Source organism: Macrobrachium rosenbergii, chromosome 16, assembly GCF_040412425.1.
Source record: "Macrobrachium rosenbergii isolate ZJJX-2024 chromosome 16, ASM4041242v1, whole genome shotgun sequence".
In the NCBI taxonomy this organism is placed as follows: domain Eukaryota; kingdom Metazoa; phylum Arthropoda; class Malacostraca; order Decapoda; family Palaemonidae; genus Macrobrachium; species Macrobrachium rosenbergii.
In genome coordinates, this window is record NC_089756.1 from 52184523 (window position 1) to 52203014 (window position 18492).

General features: G+C 36.3%; 1 protein-coding gene across 2 annotated transcripts; it reads left to right on the plus strand.

Moving 5' to 3' along the window:
• The first annotated feature begins 3606 nt into the window (after positions 1-3606).
• On the plus strand, positions 3607-16660 carry Sac1 (Sac1 phosphatase). 2 transcript variants are annotated; one of them, XM_067119135.1, is made up of 2 exons: positions 3607-3770; positions 9652-16660. In XM_067119135.1, exon 2 carries the CDS (start codon positions 9673-9675, stop codon positions 11470-11472), a length of 1800 nt encoding a protein of 599 aa, XP_066975236.1. In that variant the 5' UTR covers positions 3607-3770; positions 9652-9672; the 3' UTR covers positions 11473-16660. The 2 variants fall into 2 exon arrangements, with proteins under 2 accessions (XP_066975236.1, XP_066975235.1); XM_067119134.1 differs by lacking the exon at positions 3607-3770 and adding an exon at positions 5722-5785.
• Positions 16661-18492: the final 1832 nt, after the last annotated feature.

The following is an 18492-nucleotide window of genomic DNA, read 5'->3' on the forward strand; positions in this document are numbered from 1 at the left end:
TCTTAACATAATTAATGTGAAGGTGATATTTTTGTAATGGTACCATTTCCATCAAGTGGGTCTTACCTACACTTGGGACACTAATTACTCTGTCACCATCCTGTGGTGGCAGAGTTTGGAGTGGACATTTAAATCTCAACATTTTTCTTATAGAAAAGATGCCATCAGAGCAATTGTGAAACCACTGCTAGTGCATTTGGTAGGCTGGTTTAGGTTAAGCTGGCTTTTGCCCAAAGGTGGCCTATAAAGTGATTCTTAGGAATGGTGTTGAACTCCAGGCTCTGGTAAAACAACATAGGTATAGTAGGCTATCACAAGCGGGATACCTAGATTTAATTTGCTAACCATTAAGAAAGATGTGAAGTCACCAGCAATCTCAATTGTTTTCATGGTAATAAATTCAAAGTAAAGAAAGTTTTATGTGAAAAACTTAACAAAATTGGATGGCATCCACAGAAACCAAATAGATCACAGCCATTACTGTAATCAAAAGGAAAAAGAACACTAAGGAATATTAAGAGCCACAGAGGAGCAAATGCCATTGCTACAATGATGTTGAAACTATAAATACCATAATAAAAAAGCTGACTTAATATCTAGGTATGTTACAGTAATGATGAACATTGAGAGGCTTTTGCAACTGGATGTTGAAATAGATTTGCAATTAGAACCCATCTCTGAGGAGGAGCAGACAATGTTTGAGGGCTGGTTTGACATTCAGAATGTATTTCAATCTGCTGGGAAAGAAGTAGTACCTGGAAATGAGGTAACAAGACAGACACCTTAGATACTGGATGATACCTGGGATACTATAAAGGATACAGAAGGAAAACGTACATGTACATAAATTTCAGGGAGAAGATGAAGAATGCAAATTAGAACATACCATGTACTCAAGTTTAGATAGTACGTTACCAGAGATCATGAGGAGATATGAGCGAATATTTTGAACTGACTCATGATGTTCACAAGCCACTTATTCATGAAGTGACACTTGTGTTAGAGTAGCCCAAAGAATTATTTATGAAATATCCAGTGGTAAAAAAAAAAAGGAAAATACCTTTCAAAAGAAGGGATGGGTCAATAATAACAGCAGAAGAAGGAAGACAACATTTTTGGGAAGTCATGAGTAAAAGATATGACAGGAATAAATTTTGTTGTTGAAGAATACCTGAATGTAATTATTAAGAAATTCACAGTCTTGAGGAACTAAGAGGCCGGACAACACCAAGTTAAGCTGGACTCACTAAAAGGATGATTTTAGTGTAAAAAAAGGATGATTTTAATTGAAACTCGAATGGCACCTTGTAGGCCTATTACTTACAAGACTGCTTTGCAGAACATGGGAAGAAGGGAAAAAAAGCCTGTTGATTGAGAATTGGAAGTTATAACTAATGTACCAAAGAAATGTGACCTGACTGAATGTGGTAATTATGTAGGTATTATACTTATGTCATTTGTAATAAAAATATCCTGTATGCTTATTCGCAATAGGTTTAAAACAATAAAAAACGTAGAGATGAACTATCCGGTTTTAGAAAATGTATGAGTTGCGAAGATCAAATAAATATTTGTGTAAAGATACGTTGTGCAGTAGTTTATGGAATTTAAAAATCCCCTTCTAATGGCTTTTGTTGATTAAAATTAAATAATTATGCAAGGGAGATGGAGATGGCTTCAACATAGAGAAAATGGGAGGCGCTAAAAAAAGGGATCTTTCTTAATTTCGTGTGGAATGTCTTTATGTAAAGTCAGACAATCAACTTATACTTTTGAAGAACGATTAAATAGGGAAGCATAAAAGCCAACCCTAAGAGAGCTGTTAATCAGCTCAGTGGTCTGGTTAAAATATTTTTAATAATAATAATAATAATAATAATAATAATAATAATAATAATAATAATAATAATAATAATAATAATACACAGTAATAAAGTGACTTATGAAGAGCCGTTGAAGGTGGTAAAATCCAACCTAAACGCTCGGTTTGGTAGAGATGTAATATTCGAGCATGTCATGAATGACTTTGCAGAGAAAGGATGCTCGGCATGTGTCCTGGGAATGTTAAGGAAAGACATGAAGTTCGTAGAATCAAAATAAGTCAGGCATTTGAGGGTAATGATTTACCTCCCATGTTTGCACTTAAAGCTAATTGCTAAGAGTTCATGTATTTAGGAGCATACATGCACTGTTAAAATAGCAGCAGTTTGCATTAGACTAGTTTAGAAATGAAACAAAAGGGTATTAATTGTTTTACACCAAAACATAACAAATTTGTCAAATGTATAGCCTAAAGTGCATAAAGCAAATAACATTAATTACGGTGCGCTTTTAAATCTCAATTACCATCTTCAATCTTACATTTCATGAAAAAGACAATATCGATAACAAAATAAAATAATGTTAAAAAATCAAGGGATTGCTCCCATACGGATAAAACCAAGGAAGTTAGATTTATGGAGATGGTCTGACCCGGATTAAGTAAAGCCACCACTGACTATCATTTTGACATTTCTGACTCACGTGTTTGTGAGTTGGCTACGATCAGAACTTTGTTGTGAGAATAATTTTTTATTTGCATTTAGGTAACTGACTGATATTCAAGTATGTTGTAAGGATTAAAAAAAATAATTGTAAAACTAGCAGCTCAGCTCGGGTGAATCATTAGCAAAATCTTTGCAGTTTTGTCTCGATCGTATAAATCAGTAATTTCAAGGAAATTACATTTCTTATGGTGTTTAGTAATTTGAAATGACTCACGAAATCTTTGTTCTTGGGACAACTTATGTCCAATTCACAGGAAAACTACTCTGCTAATTATATTTTTGGTATTGTGAACGAAGCACGCAGTGATGCTCTCACATATGAACCTAATAACACGGCGAAGTACTTGATTAAGTTGAAAAGTAAGGGGGATCTAATTCACCCATCAGAAAATAAACAATGTACACGGTTCAGAAAGAGTTTTTGTGTCTTCCTTGAATAAACAAATACAAGGAAAGAAAGAAAAAAATAAACGACGAAGAGTTCATTTATTCCCATAAGCACCAACGCTTTCCGAAGGTGTTTCTTGTTCACCAACTTTTGGGAGTGCTCGCTGACTGACCTGGCCCCATGGATTAGTGAAGGGTTTGTAAGGTCAGGGCATCTCCAATCCAACCTCCTTGGATAAAACATGAGATGGGGTAACATGATCGAGTGGGTCACTCGCTGATCAAGCTGTCATTCCAGTCACTTAACGTCACATTATATCAAGCTTACATTATGAAGCTTACAAAAGACATTGAAAAGTAAAAGAACAACAAATTACCCAACTCACTTAGAATTTTCTTGATATGTCTTGTTTTGTAAAAACAGAATTGTTTATAACTGAAAAGGAAGCATTTCTCCACAGAAACTGATAGTCTTGAGCAATTATAAAAAAGTTGTTTCTCATAGAGAAACTAGAAATGAATAACCAGCCCACTAAAATACGCAATCGAAAGTAATGTTTCTGTTGAAAATAGTAAAATAAAATATCGGATTGCTGTTAATTTTTAGCATGTACAATAATAAGATAACTTTGATCATCAGTTGTAAACAAGGAAAGCTTTATACAGGGGTTTTCACGTATCTTCTAAAGATGCGCTACGCAAATTGACAGATTTGCTTTTGGCGAGCTGAATATTTCCGTCTACCATCTCGACATCACAACCCGGATAAGTGGTTGTGATGAAACAGCTGATTTCGTTCACTTCTGTTGTTTACGCCCAATTTTATGTTATTTAAAGGTATTGCATTACTATTCAGTTTTGTTAATAGTGGTTAAATGAACTCTCAGGCAGTGCTGTTGATTGTAGTTTAATATTAAGGTCACTGAATGTATAAATTAGTGCCGGTAGGTAGGCAATGGTGGCGTATGTCATAGCCAAGGTACTGTCAGACTATGTTAATGCCAGACGAAATTGGCCTACGCTATTTACGCTATTCATGTCCAGCTTGTCTTACGGTTAGAAATTAATGACGGTTATACGGCCGTACATGTTGGAACCCCTCATCGGTAATCGGATACTCAGTACTTATAACTCTTAGCCAAATAGGTTCCATGACCCATAGGCTATTTTTTCCAACTGGTTGCTTTTAATGCATTTAGGCCTATAACCATTGTCGGTGCAAACTACTCGTTTTCTTGTTTAACCTTCTCATATATGCCACAATTTTAGGGGACCCCAGTGGGAACTGGATTTCCTGAGTAAGGGATAAAACCCCGGTGGGAACTGGATTTTCTGAGTAAGGGATAAACCAAAATTGAGTGAAATTTAGGTTAGGCTAGCACCTGCCAGGCAGAAAGTTACCATAGCAAGTGCATGAATCACAACATAGGCTAATCAGTCAGAAAAAATGCACAGTTCATGCACATCAGCATCAACAACTACGGAAAAGGTTATAAAACAAGAAATGTAACAAAGACAATGGTAGGGAGGCATCCTAGCCTAATGTAACGTAGGGTGCCAAGTCCTTGTCAACAAATATTACCAGAAATATTCTTTATTCCACAATGGAGAATGTAACTCTTGATTTCTTGTCACAAGTGTTAAATGTTCTGGACATGTGCACCTGTAACAGGGGCCATAAACTGCTGCTAATGATAATATACCTCTCACTGGCTAAATTCATATAGCCTCTCCATTTGTCACTGCAGATAACATCCTCTGCCTTGATAAAATGGTTCGTTGTGGGCACACAAGAGTATCAACATTCTTGGTTGTGTTCACGTGGGGAATGACAAAACGCTCTTTTCCGCTCTAATTTATATCACCCGCCCCAACACACACACATCAGTGGCCTAGCTAGGAGTCTGTCAGTGGGTGAGCACCTGGGGGCACAGCTGAATATAGGGGGACACTGGAGGAATAATAAGATTATTTCTCCAAGCAGCTGGGGGGTTCAGGGGGGCGCTGTAAGTCCCCACAAGAAAATTTTGAAATGTGACCAATTTCAGAGGTATTCTGAAGCCATATGAGAAGGTATTAGGGCATATTCTGAGACCAGCGATGGATATTCAGGCATACAGGTATCTGTGATTCTGTTATACTGTATTAAGTAAAACAGAGATGTACAGAAATCAGGTACATTATAACTATACTTAATTACAGAATAGGAATTATAGATATGAAACTGAAAAACTTAAAGTGAGCTATGCAAAAACATTAATTCCTGTGCATATAGAAATTGTAAAACATAATCATGGAAATACAAGAATAAAAAAATAGACTTTTTATAAGTCTATTATGTAATAGGTACTCTTGATCAAAAATTAAATGGATGAACGAAATAATATATATATATATATTATATATATATATATATATATATATATATTTATATATTTATATATATATATATATATATTTATATATATATATATATATATATATATATATATATATATATATATATATATATATATATATATATATATATATATATATATATATATATATATATATATATATATATATATATATATTTTGAAAGTAACAAAATTTGAAAAAATTGCTTGCCATACATTATATGTGATAAGCAGCAGACTACGACATGACTCATTTTAACAATATTTTCCTATTCCTGTGATTTTCTACAAACCTATCTACAAATTCCTCTAAATCTAATCTTTTAACTCACATACTTTCAATTGATAACACAGCAAGATTACTTAATCTGTCATTGCCCATTGCATTTCTGAGAGTAGTCTTAATTAATTTCACAGCAGAGAAGCTTCTCTCTGCTGAAGCTGATGATACAGGTAACACTACAGAAATTTTGGCTAGCCTGCAGAGTTCAGGAAATGCCTCCTCATATGGATTAAGAATTTTCAATAAGTCTAACAATGATTTAGGCCTTTCAGTGTCACTTACGTCCTTGTAGCGTCTCTCTAACATGCGTTTTGCAGAGTACAGCTCATGTTTGAGATCTTCAGTGTTAGCATTATAGGCGTGGATAAGTCCACACATTTTCTCGAAAGATAAGAATTCCTTACACTGTGGGTTAAGTGAATGTAATGCTTTCATAAGTGTGCAGGTTTCATTACTGAACCGCCTTTTCATTTCTGACAACATATGGTCTACAATAGGGTAAAAAAAAGTGAATTCGTGCTGAATCCTTAACACTGAGTTCAAAGTGTGTGCCTCCTGACTGTTTTCCAGTAGAATCAACAACAACAAACTCCTGTAGTTTTGTAGAAATTGTATGTTTCCTTGATGGTCTATACTCTGAAGTATCGAAACCATTAGCTGTTGAACTCTTCTTCACCTCATCCCACAAAGGATCAAAAGAAGATGGATCTGAATGCATCTTTTCAAGCTGAACTGTTACAGTTTCAATTAATTCTACAGCTTTTGCCAAGTCAAGGTTAGCTGACTGTAGCAAATTTGATAATTGATTTATCTTACCAAGAATATATGTCATGATAACTAACCTCATAACAAAATGAGCATTTATTTGGCATATCAGTCCTCTTGCATCAATAGCCCTATCTGCATTGAAGTCATCTGCTAAATCTTCCAGAACATGTATCACAGCAGACAACCTCCTATCTCTTATTACTTTGAAAGCATCATACCTGCAAGCCGATTGGGTATCTGACAGTCGCTTTAGCTCTCTTATTTACTCATTGTGATACATATGATGGTGATTCCAAGCTGAGGGAAAATATTTATTATATTTGAAAGTATTTTGTCAGTAGAGACGCCTTAGTGGGCCCGTGGCCAGTGGGTGGGCACCTGGGTGGGCACAGGATTCTTGTGGCTGGGCACGTGCCCGCCCATGCCCACCCTTAGCTATGACACACACACACCAACAACAACAACAACAATGAAGACAAAGCCTGCCCCTTGTTACATTTTGACCTCCCAGACTTTGACTTATCCATTTTGATGACAGTTTTTCATTAACTTCAGAACAATGAAATCTCCATTTAATTGAAGTTTTGATGTCCAGTGAAAGTTATTGGCAACAAGGTTGTGCATAAAAGATATGTGAAGGAATTGATTCATAAAGAGAATCGCTCTTTCCTCTATGTAAACCTTTTCCTAGAAGGTTCCACTGATTTGTCTAAAAACATGAAATTTAGAAGTTCATGCATTGTGCATCAAAAGGGGTGGCTTGTCATTTTTCCAGAAAACTGGGCAATGACCACCTAATCATGGACAACACTTTCTTTTACATAAGTGAAGTGACTGTTGTGATAAACGTGATAAACAAATGAAAGTTGAAAGCATCCAGGTACTTTAGCTTAAGACAGCATAAAATTTTCATTGGTTTCAATTTTCACTTGTTAGGTAATTACACTGTAACTAAAAAACATATAAGTTCATGTAATATTTCATAAATAGCTTACGCAATAATATAAGCTCCCATCAGCTACAGTTTTGACTAATGTCCAATAGGTTCAGAATAAACACCTTCACAACAATGACAGAGGACTTAGAAAACTATGGCAGTCTTTATAATTTTACCTGGACATGTCTAATATACAATATTTGCTTACCTCCTATGTTGACTGTACAACAAATGCCATAATTAATTACCTTCATTTGACTCCAGCTTCAACTAAATGAGACAGTGAACAGGGATTCTTTTTACAGCCAAGGCTAGCCTATGCTTATTTAATACTTAGATGTTACCTACACGGTAGACTTAGGCTATTGATAGCCTTAGTTTAACATAGCAGTTTTTATTAAGGTCTCAAGATTAAAGGGTCAAAGATTTTTTATCTAATAAAACTTAGAAGTGGAATGCAGACATACCAGCAGCGAGTCTTTCCTTTGGGTTCTCATGTCAGCGGCCCAGGGAGGTTGCAGTGCATTACCTGTCTCAATAGGAACAACCAGCATGGCTTTGGCAGGTAATCCTTGGCCACCTGTTCCCTATAGAAGCTTGTCCTGCATGGGTGACCCCACCAGCATTCACTTCAGTGCCAAATGAAGTGTCAATGGTCAGCCTAAGAGACCCTCCCTCTGCCTTTGAGAGGAAAGATCAGAGAGGATCTTGCTTGGTGGCTGAATTCAGGGACTTTCTTGCAGGATTTCTTAGAACTATCTACCTGTGGAGATGCTTCTGTTTACAGACGCATCAAAGGTGGGTGGGGCACACAACTGTGTGGCAAGTTTGTGTCAGGTGTGTGGGCAGAGGAAGACCCTTATCTGCACATAAACATTTTGGAAACGTGGGCTACCTTGCTAGCCCTGCAAGCATGTCAAGAAAATGTGATGGGTCAGTCAGTAGTGGTGATGAGCAACAACATGACCATATTGGCAATGTCAAATAGTAAGGGAAGACGGTATCCTTCAACTTTTTATCAGTTGGCAAGGCTGTCAGCCAGGTACATTCTGGGTATGAGGAATGTGGGGCAGGCCAGCTGAATAGTAAGGGCCAGGTAGGCACATAGCAGTTCCTACACCCTCAAGGGATGAAAAGACTGTTCAAGCTTTCAGGGAAAGTGATGATCAACCTGTTCACCACACAACTAAACAGGGAATTCCTGGTGCTCTGCTCCCCCATGCCAAATGACTGGGTTGCTCTTAAAGACACCTTCCAGCACCCCTGAGACAATCTGGATGATTACGCTGTTCCTCCTTTCAGTCTGATCTACTGTGTGATCAATGCCATGCCCAGTTGTTTCTCAATCTGCTACCTTTTTTGGTGTTGGCATCCAGAGATACTACCCCATGCCCACTCTCCTTTGTCAGCTATACATAAAGAGGTATTGTCAGGTGGTTTAATCCATCCTGCTACAAACTTGGAGATTATCCAGCATCTCCCGTGAGAGGGAGGCTTTTCTTGTAGGACAGAGCTGGAGATGTCCAGGAAAGTGGGCTATCCTCTGTGATTGGTGTCACAGAAGGAAGCTCTCCAGTCAGAGCTCTTCAGCAAACAGCAGTTTCCTTGTCTACCTTTGTTGAGAGAAGCTCCTCTCAGTCTTAAGCTAGGCATGAGAATTTAAGGATTGAGACCATCTGCACATATGATTAGAGGGGATGGGAAAAATTTTGTCAGATAGGCACCGGATATGGAAGTAGACCAGTAAGAAGGCCTAGGAAATAATGGAAAATGTGCTTGGATAAAAATAGACCAAATGGGAATTAAAGCAGAAAGTATACAATACAGTATAGAACAAGGTAGTGAAAACTCATGTCATGTCTAACCCCATAAGGGAGAAGCTGACATTAAACATACTGATGGTGATGGCTGCTTGTCCCAGTGCCCTCCATTTAAAAAGGAATAATGAATATTAAATCTGTATGGAGTTATTGAAAAATGCAAGATTTTCAAGCACACATGAAAAATGTCCTCTAAAAATTCTCTACAAAACTTTTGCAAAAAGAAAATGACCATATCTCAGGTATATTTATTCAAGCTATATACTTCATCTGAATTGTCTTCTTTCTAACTTTATACTTCAACTGTATTGTATAAAGGGTATGCTGAGTGATCCTTGCAGTTCCTGTAATTTTTTTTTTAACATACTGTATACCTGTATTTGGACACTTATAATTACTTTTGAATGACATGACCTACTAAAAAGTAGCTATAATTAGATAGATAGTGATTTCTACTTGGACCTAGCAGTACTTATTGATATAAGGTGCTAAAGTGTATTTCCTCTTTCAGGTTTGTGAGAAGCCTAACAAAATGTCGGCTGATGTTGCAGAAGAGCTTGTTTTCTATTGCACTGATGACAGGTTTTTCATTGAGCCAATCAATTCCAAACAGCTTCTGATTATTGACCGCGTTAGTCGAGAAATCACCTTAGAAGACAACAGTGGTCAGATTCCCTTCAGTGCCTCTCGTAAAACTGTGTATGGACTTGTTGGAATCATACATTTGATTGCTGGTCCTTATTTAATTTTAATAACAAAAAGGATTAAAGTAGGCACACTAAATAAGCAGACAATATGGCGTATGTGTGATACCGAGATTGTTCCATACGCTAGAACAACTGCCTCTCTTACATCAGAGCAGAAAGTCTATAACGATGTATATCTTAGTATGATTCAACAAGTGCTTGCAACACCATACTTTTATTTTTCGTACACATATGATCTGACACACACACTGCAAAGGCTATATTACACAGCAGAGGACTTCCTTCAGATGGCACTACATGAAAGAGCAGATGTAAGATTTGTTTGGAATCAGCACCTCTTGAGAGACCTGTGTGTCCAACCAGAGATGAGTCCTTTCTGCTTACCCCTAGTCCATGGATTCATATCTATAAAGCCATGCAGCATCAATGGTGAATGGTTCACTTGGGCGCTGATATCTCGTCGAAGCGTGTATCGAGCAGGGACACGAATGTGGATGAGAGGTATAGATCAAGAAGGTGCTGTGGCAAATTATGTAGAAACTGAGCAAATAATTGAATTTAGAGATTTTCGATCATCATTTGTCCAAACCAGGGGCTCCATTCCGTTATACTGGACTCAAGAACCTGATTTACGCTATAAGCCTCCACCACTAATAGCTAATGCTCCCCATGAAGAAGCCTTTGGCAGACATTTTGAATCACAAGTACTATGTTATGGCAAGCAAGTGGCTATAAACCTCATTGATCAGAAGGGGAAAGAAGGTAAACTGTGTGAAGCATTCAAACATTTAATTACCACCAGTAATCGGCAAATGATTCGTGACAATGTCCGTTATGAATACTTTGACTTCCACCATGAGTGCCGAAAGTTACGTTGGGATCGTTTAAGTATTCTTATGGATCGTGTTACTCCTGATAGAGAAACGTTAGGATACTTTCTCTTCCGTGATGGTGTAGTACTACTGGAACAGGATGGAGTTTTCCGCACGAACTGCATAGATTGTTTAGATCGTACAAATGTGGTACAGTCCATGCTTGCCAGGAAGCAGCTTCAAGCTGTTCTAACTAAAATGGGTATTCTTAATGAAAACCAGAAAATTGAAGACCAGTTTTCGTTTGAAGTGATGTTCAAGAATGTTTGGGCAGATAATGCTGACATTGTAAGCACAGAGTACTCTGGCACTGGTGCCCTTAAAACTGATTTCACGCGAACTGGAAAGCGTTCTTATATGGGCGCCTTGAAAGATGGGGTGAACAGTGGTATTCGTTACATTAAGAATAACTTCTTTGATGGAGATCGACAGGATTCCATTGATCTGTTCTTGGGAAAATATCAAGTTGAAGAAGGTGAAGGTGCTGCTCGTCCCTGTCCCCTGAAGGAGAATAGAGATCCTCGTTTGTATTTCCTACCAGGAGCTGTGTTCATCTCGATTCTCATGATTTTTGCTTGTGTTTTGTTGCCTTCTGAATATTCTTCATTTACTCTTCTGTCTCTACTCTTCTGGGCTGCTATGACAGCTGTTGCTGTAATAGCCACATTTAAGCAAGGCCGTCAGCTTGTTAATGCACCACGTCTCTGTATGTCAGCACTCAGCCACTTAACAGTTCCTCCGAGAGGTGGCTAACATTTAGCAACTTTGTTGTAAATGATTTAATGTTGGTCTATGTTAATCTTCAAATATCAACTTAGGTTCACAGTGTTTCTCTATCTGTGTCTTTCATCGCAAACTCCTGTTACTGATGTAGTTTTGGTTATTAATAAGAAGTTAAATGTATGAAATGTGAAACAAGTAAAGGGAAATATGTTTGGATCTTTCATAATGATTTTTTCTTTCATTGGCAGTGTGACTAAACTGTAAGAATATGTCTCTAACTAATAACAATGTGCTAATGGAATTTTGGATATATGTGTTACTTCTTTATGATTTGAAGTTAATTTTTTGATAATTAAAAAGGTTGTAATTTGTCTTTTAGATAAAAGTTGCAGGATACTGCAGATGGAGTTTAGGGTTAGGATGTAATTAAAGTACACTGTTTCTCTGTAAACAACTGCAGCAAGTATTTCTGTACAAGCACATAATTAAAATTTGCCCACTTCATTGAAACCTTTCCTTTAAATGTAGAATGTAATTGTATAACACTGCTTACTGAAAAGGAAAAATCTCTCTCTCTCTCTCTCTCTCTCTCTCTCTCTCTCTCTCTCTCTCTCTCTCTCTCTCTCTCTCTCTCTCTCTCTCTCTCTCTCTCTCTCTCTCTCTCTCTCTCTCTCTCTCTCTCTCTCTCTCTCTCTCTCTCTCTCTCTCTCTCTCTCTCTCTCTCTCCTCATACTGTATATATAAGTCCATGCTTAAAACTCCCTATCATTTAGACACAGTGATTAAACACTTACAAACCAGTATTTTTTTATGCGTAAAATTCATTAAGATGATGGTTTATGTACATATATAATGAGCCAGTAAGCTATGTAGAGACAGATAGAAAAAGGTATTAAAGTACATAAAGTAACTGGCCAACTTTGCTGAAGAAAATAACACGTCCCATTTTATATCTTAGTGTGCTCTGTCTGGTGTCTATTTAAGTGTTCAAAAACAAAAGATTTATATTATGACATCTTGCTGAGCACTAGTCTACAGCACTGATTATTAGTTGAATGCATTAATCTTGAAGCTTTCACTTTAAAAGTAATTCTCGTTTAGTTTTCCGACCATCTTTAAAGCTTTAGTGCTGTACGATATAATGTAAAGAGCCTTCACTTAATTAGGTTGTAAGAACCACTCCTGTAATAAGAGAAATTTATCTGTTATAGTGTACAGATCAGTGGTGGTTAGGGATAGAGTGAGTGTTAAGTACATGAATGGCATACACTGTCTTTTTATTAATTGCTACAGAAGTAATAGATTTTCTTCTATATGCAGCTCAGTACTTCTTAACCTTGTTTTCCAGTAATCATGTGGGTTACAGTACTGTGCTATAGGCTTGAATGAAGGTAATTAACTGATACATCTTTTGATTCCTCAGATTAACCTGAAGAACTTAGTGTTACCAAGATGTGGATGAAGTACAGTCCGTACATTAAATTCTATACAATGTGTTACTTTACAATATACAGTAGTTGCAGTTCAGTACATACAGGACCGTAGATATATCTAAATCATTTAGCATATGCAATGTATATACAGCACAGCATACATTAAGCATATAATAACAGTGTAATATATTTGCCATGTGTATGCATATTATTCTCAACTACTGTAAATATTAATTTTTCATTGAAAGTGAGAAGTCCATTAATATGCAATACTAACTACGTGATATTTGTTTGTACATAGATACTTTGCTCTGTAGATGAATGAAGTTGCCTTAATAATTATTACAATTCAAATATTAATAATTATTACAATTCAAATATTAATGAAGTTACATTTTCACATAATTGAATGCCATGTTCACCTCAAGTCTGACATGTAATTGTTTGTTTATAGTTTTAATTGCAAGAATTTTTCTCATTAAAAACAGTATAACATCCTATGAATTACTCAACAATTGATGTACTTAACCAGCAATTTTACAGGATTTTTAAGCTGGAATATAGGTTCACCTAGCTTATTTTGTATTGTCTTTCAGGGGTTTACTTTCTGATGTTATAAGCAGATAACATTAGCTTCATTTTACACATAGCCATAGATGTTATTTAAAAGTTTTGACATTTACTTCTTCTTATAATGTAGGAATAGAATATGTATAGGAATAAAGTTTGTGACAAACTGATCTGAGAGCACTGTCCTTCTTTCTTAAGATTATTTGCTTCTGAAATTCATTCATGGTGCTTATTTTGGCTACTAGTAATGATATGGGAACTCATTCCAATGGCTTATTTCCTTTTCCCTATATGTCATGGAAAGAGATGAGGGGTAACTAAGGGTTAAGCTTTGATACGACTATTGTCTTGTGTTATTCTTCTGCCTCTTTTGTTTACTTTGGAAAGCTTTTGTGCAAATAAATTTGGAGCTGGGTTATAGAGGTCTGCCATTTCAAGAGAATTGAAGGTTAAAAATGATCAAACCTACAGAGTAGAATATTGTTTAAGTAAAATCTACCCAGGCTATAATGTGCATCCTGTAAATGTTACGAGTCTGTATATGTAAACATGATCTATAATAGTTTTCAATCTACTGTAGTTGATATTTTTATTATGCATTTGTTTTTAATAATTTGAGTGTTGGCCATTTTCATTATTTAGTGTTGTATCTGGTACTTGGCTATACATGTATTAGATATGCTTGAACATGATCTAAGGTTGAAACAGGCTACTCAGCCACTGACATATTTTGACCGGTGATGAAAGTACATAGCGTTAGTCATAGTTGTAGGAACAAGTCAAATACCCTTCATTTACTGAGTCTTAAAAACTACTGCCTGTAATGTGGATAATTTATTGGAATTTAGAAGTTTATTGCTGCTTATGTCTGCTCACATTTAACCAAGTGCAAGTGAGATAAGCTAAGGGTAGCAAGTACATGCATTGTCTCCCCCTATTCTAGGTTATCAACTTTTGCTTACTCAGGTGGTTGGTTGAGCAATCCATCTTAGAGAAAAAGAGACTACGTATAAAGTCTTTCGTCTGTCAAATATGAAGCTTTCCTATTGATCAAAATGCATAAATATGCAGGTCATCAACAGATTCGGAAAAAGAACCCATGATGCCCAAAATATTGCAATAAATTATTAACAGGTTCATAAAGTCCTTAGAGGCCTTTCTTATTGGTGTTTCTCAAGATTCACAGGTCATCACACACTGAAAATATTTTATTCATTCAAACCCTTCACGAAAGGTAATTATATTAATGTGTGTCATGTTGTTTGACAATTTATGGCTTCAAATTCCAAGCTGCAGCTTGTTATGTCCTTCATTTGTATTGGTTTAAAGCAGCCTTTTGGAAGTTAAGGGTCCTTCACCAGCTTCATGCATTATTGTACTAAATGGAGTGCTGTATTGTCTACAGTAATTGGTGTACAATATAACCATCACCATCATATACAGGGTATAAGAGAACCTTGGTAAACTCCTATTCATATGTTGTCTACTGACATTTGAGTTCATGACTGAATGAATGAGGAAGCAAAGGGTCACTTTAAAGGGACCTCAGCCTCACCAAGTTGGTTGGTCTGCTATATCTCGTGATCAGATTGTGAGATAACACATGAAGGAACCAGGATAATCCAGTGGATGATAAATTTTCTAGACAGGTCCAAAAATATATCAGATCACTCAGTCATTAGAGTATATTTTGTATCCAGCTAGAAGCACACGATGCTCAGTCTTCTTTCTCCCTGATGTATAAATCAGAATTTTGGTTACAAAGATTTGTTCACATGGAATATTCCAAAAAATTTCTTTAATAAAAATTTTGTAACACAGCTATAGTTTTATAGTTAGTTCCTTCTTTATCTTCACTGAATGATTTTGCAAAATCATACTGAAGAAAATACACCTTTGGATCAAGCTCTGTTGGGCAGTTCATGAGGTGAAAATGTTACCAATTAAGCAATTTTAAATGTTTGAATTTGCCTGTTTCAACCTGTGGTCTGCAATTATGGCTTTTTTTCATAAAATTTCTTCCTTGGAATTTTGGTTACATTACTGGACTTTTCTTTTATGTCCATGAAAGAGTTTTGTTTGCTATACTGTAGTTTGATGTTAAGGGTTATGTTTGGAAGAATGAGAAACTTCTGAAGTTTTCCCATTTACTGTACACTGCCCTAATACTGTATCACATGAATTTAATCAGGGAATGATGGCTGCTGTAAAATAAGAGTATTTGTTGGATGGATAATTATCAGTTGGTTCTAGAGTGACTGTATTGCATCTTGTTTTGACATAAAATGTATGGTAAAGTTTTCATCAGTCAACAAATGATCTCTGTTGGTAATGGGTTGTATGTAATAGAAGATAATCTCCCCATATGTAATGATGTGTACATTTTTTTGCCATATTTATAGTTAACTATTTTTTTTCACTGCAATGATTTGGCACAAATATATATTTTAACGGTTATTATTTATTCATCTCCATTAGGTTTTATCATATTACAATTTAAAATATCTTTACATGCCCTAAGATTAGTGATCATAGTGAGGTGAACAAAGCATTTTTGCTGTTTTCTTAATCATTTTAAAAAGTGATTTTTACACTTGGACAATAATAAGATACTATGTACATATTTCTTGTAGCCTTAATGTGTGGGGATTATATTAACATTTTTATGTAAACAAAATTGCTTTTTGGTGCATTTTATATTGCCTCTGTTATTATGAAAGTTGCTCTCACTCTAGTCGAATATTGCTCCAAAGGTGAACATTTTGAAATGTTGCCAAATTTTCTGCACTAAAATTTTATATACATATATAATATAAACCCAGATTCTTGTTCCTCTCTTTTCTGTCTCCCTTGAAACATGCACATTGTTTTATGTGCAAGTCTTTCATTCTGGCTTTGCATTTGAGTGTAATGCACATAAATATAACCTTTAATGGTAGGGAATGGTTTATTACAGAATGATGGGGTCCAGTACCTAACTGTATCACAGTAAAGTGGTCCATGTAAAGCATCTTTTGTTCCTTGTTTTACTATATACAGTAATGATGTTTCAGTTGCTATGATTGCTATGAGTTTTTCTTTTATGTTTTGGTTTTGTGTTAATAGTATTTTGCCAGATGTTTCTTGTTACATTCCTTTATGTTTGAATTGTTAAGGTTTATAATCTTCTAATGCCTTTAGGTCTTGTAAATGATTAAATAAATTATTGAAATTTTGAGTTTCTTTTAATTAAGCTTGTGCATATGAGACTTTTGCAATATTGTATTTGAATGAAGGGAAGTCTCACGTACATAATGTAAAACCAATGTGTTTTACCAAAACTATCACAATTACTTAATGAGCTAAATTTCATAACTCAGTATTTCCCTTTATGAAAGTGAGTTACACCAGTGAAAAGAAACTTCAAAACATTCTCCATCTTTAGTACAAAACTTAATTTAAAAAAATTATTAGCCATCCATAACAATAAACCAATGTATTGAGTATAAAATGTATAAAATACATTACCTAACTCTCAAGTGATACAGTGATGTTAAAAAAATAAGTATTTTACTGTATATATAAAATGTCCTAGAATAGTGAACCATGGAGGGCATTTTTTCCAGGGGTGGCTCCAGAAGATGGCATCCATCCATACTCAAGGATTCTATATATATACAGTATAAAGAATAACGTTGGATGCCTCATGTTCCTGACTTGCATAGGAAGAATAATTCCCCAACAACTTTGGTCGTAGCCTTTTCTAATCTTTGAGAAGGCTCAAACTGGCGACCCTTTATGCTAAGCGACCCCATAGGGGGTTAGAGCCATCAGAGCACCTCACAGGGTACATTGTAGGCATTACTAAAGGTTCTTTGCAGCATCCCTTCAGCCCCTAGCTGCAACCCCTTCCTTTAGTTTTACTCTACCTCCACTCATATTAACTTTCTTCCATCTTGTAATCCACCCTCTCCTAACAATTATCTCAAAAGTCTAACAGCGAGCTTTTCCTTCTGCTACACCTTTCAAACTTAACTACTCTCAATTTCCTCTCCAGTGTTGAATGACCTCATAGGTCCCAGTGCATGGCCTTTGGTCCTAAACTCTATATTCCATTCCACTCCAATCCATTCCTTATTCTAAGCCTGACACTGAAGATAATAATACTTGTAATTGAAAATGACTTGCCAACTTTCAAGTATTTGACCAAGACATCAATGTCAATATTAACAGTGGCCTTTTGATTGGCTCTGATGCAACATACTTATTTACATATTTTTCTTCCCATCTGCAGTTAAGTGATTAGTCCAGCTTTTTAGTCTCTTATATGATAAACAAATCTGTGAGCGAGGTGCGAAATAATGAACAGGAAGACAAGTACTGCTGGTTTATTGATGAAAACTAGCTGCTTATAAAGTGGGATGCGGATGTCTGTGTAGTTCGCAGAGACCGCTGGTACAAAGATTTATAGGTGACCTGAGGTCAAACTAATTCCTTACAAAAACAGGACAGGTTCATACAGAGAACAGTGATCAACAATGTCTGACATATAAATAACTCGTTACTTGTACATAAAACATGATTGTTTAGAAAGACAACATATATACAGTTTACAATTGTGATGATAAATATATATTCCGATCAACCTTGGTCGATGAAAAGGCACTGCAGGAAATGGGATGTTCTCTACAGAGAACGCATTGAGCGAGACTTTACCATTCTTCCCCCACAAGACAGAGGCAATGTCTGATTAAACCAGGTATCTGCCGGGGCGACGAAGGGGACCTCTCTTTCTGGATGTCAACTGGAGAGGGCAGTCGTCTTCGCCAGTGTCCTCTGCAGTGGTTTGTTGGGGTACCTTTCTGTCAGGTTTCTGGGTTTTTCGGGGACACCATTGCCTCCTTCCTGCGACCGGGGTTGCTTGAGGGGCTGCCGCATCCCGCAGGAGACCTTGGGGTCCGCCTTCAGTGCCCCCCTCCAGGAATGCGGGTTTGAGACGATCTATTGATACCTAGTCTTCCCGCCCATGGATGGATATTCAGAATGCCTTCTTGTTCCTTCCCAGTAC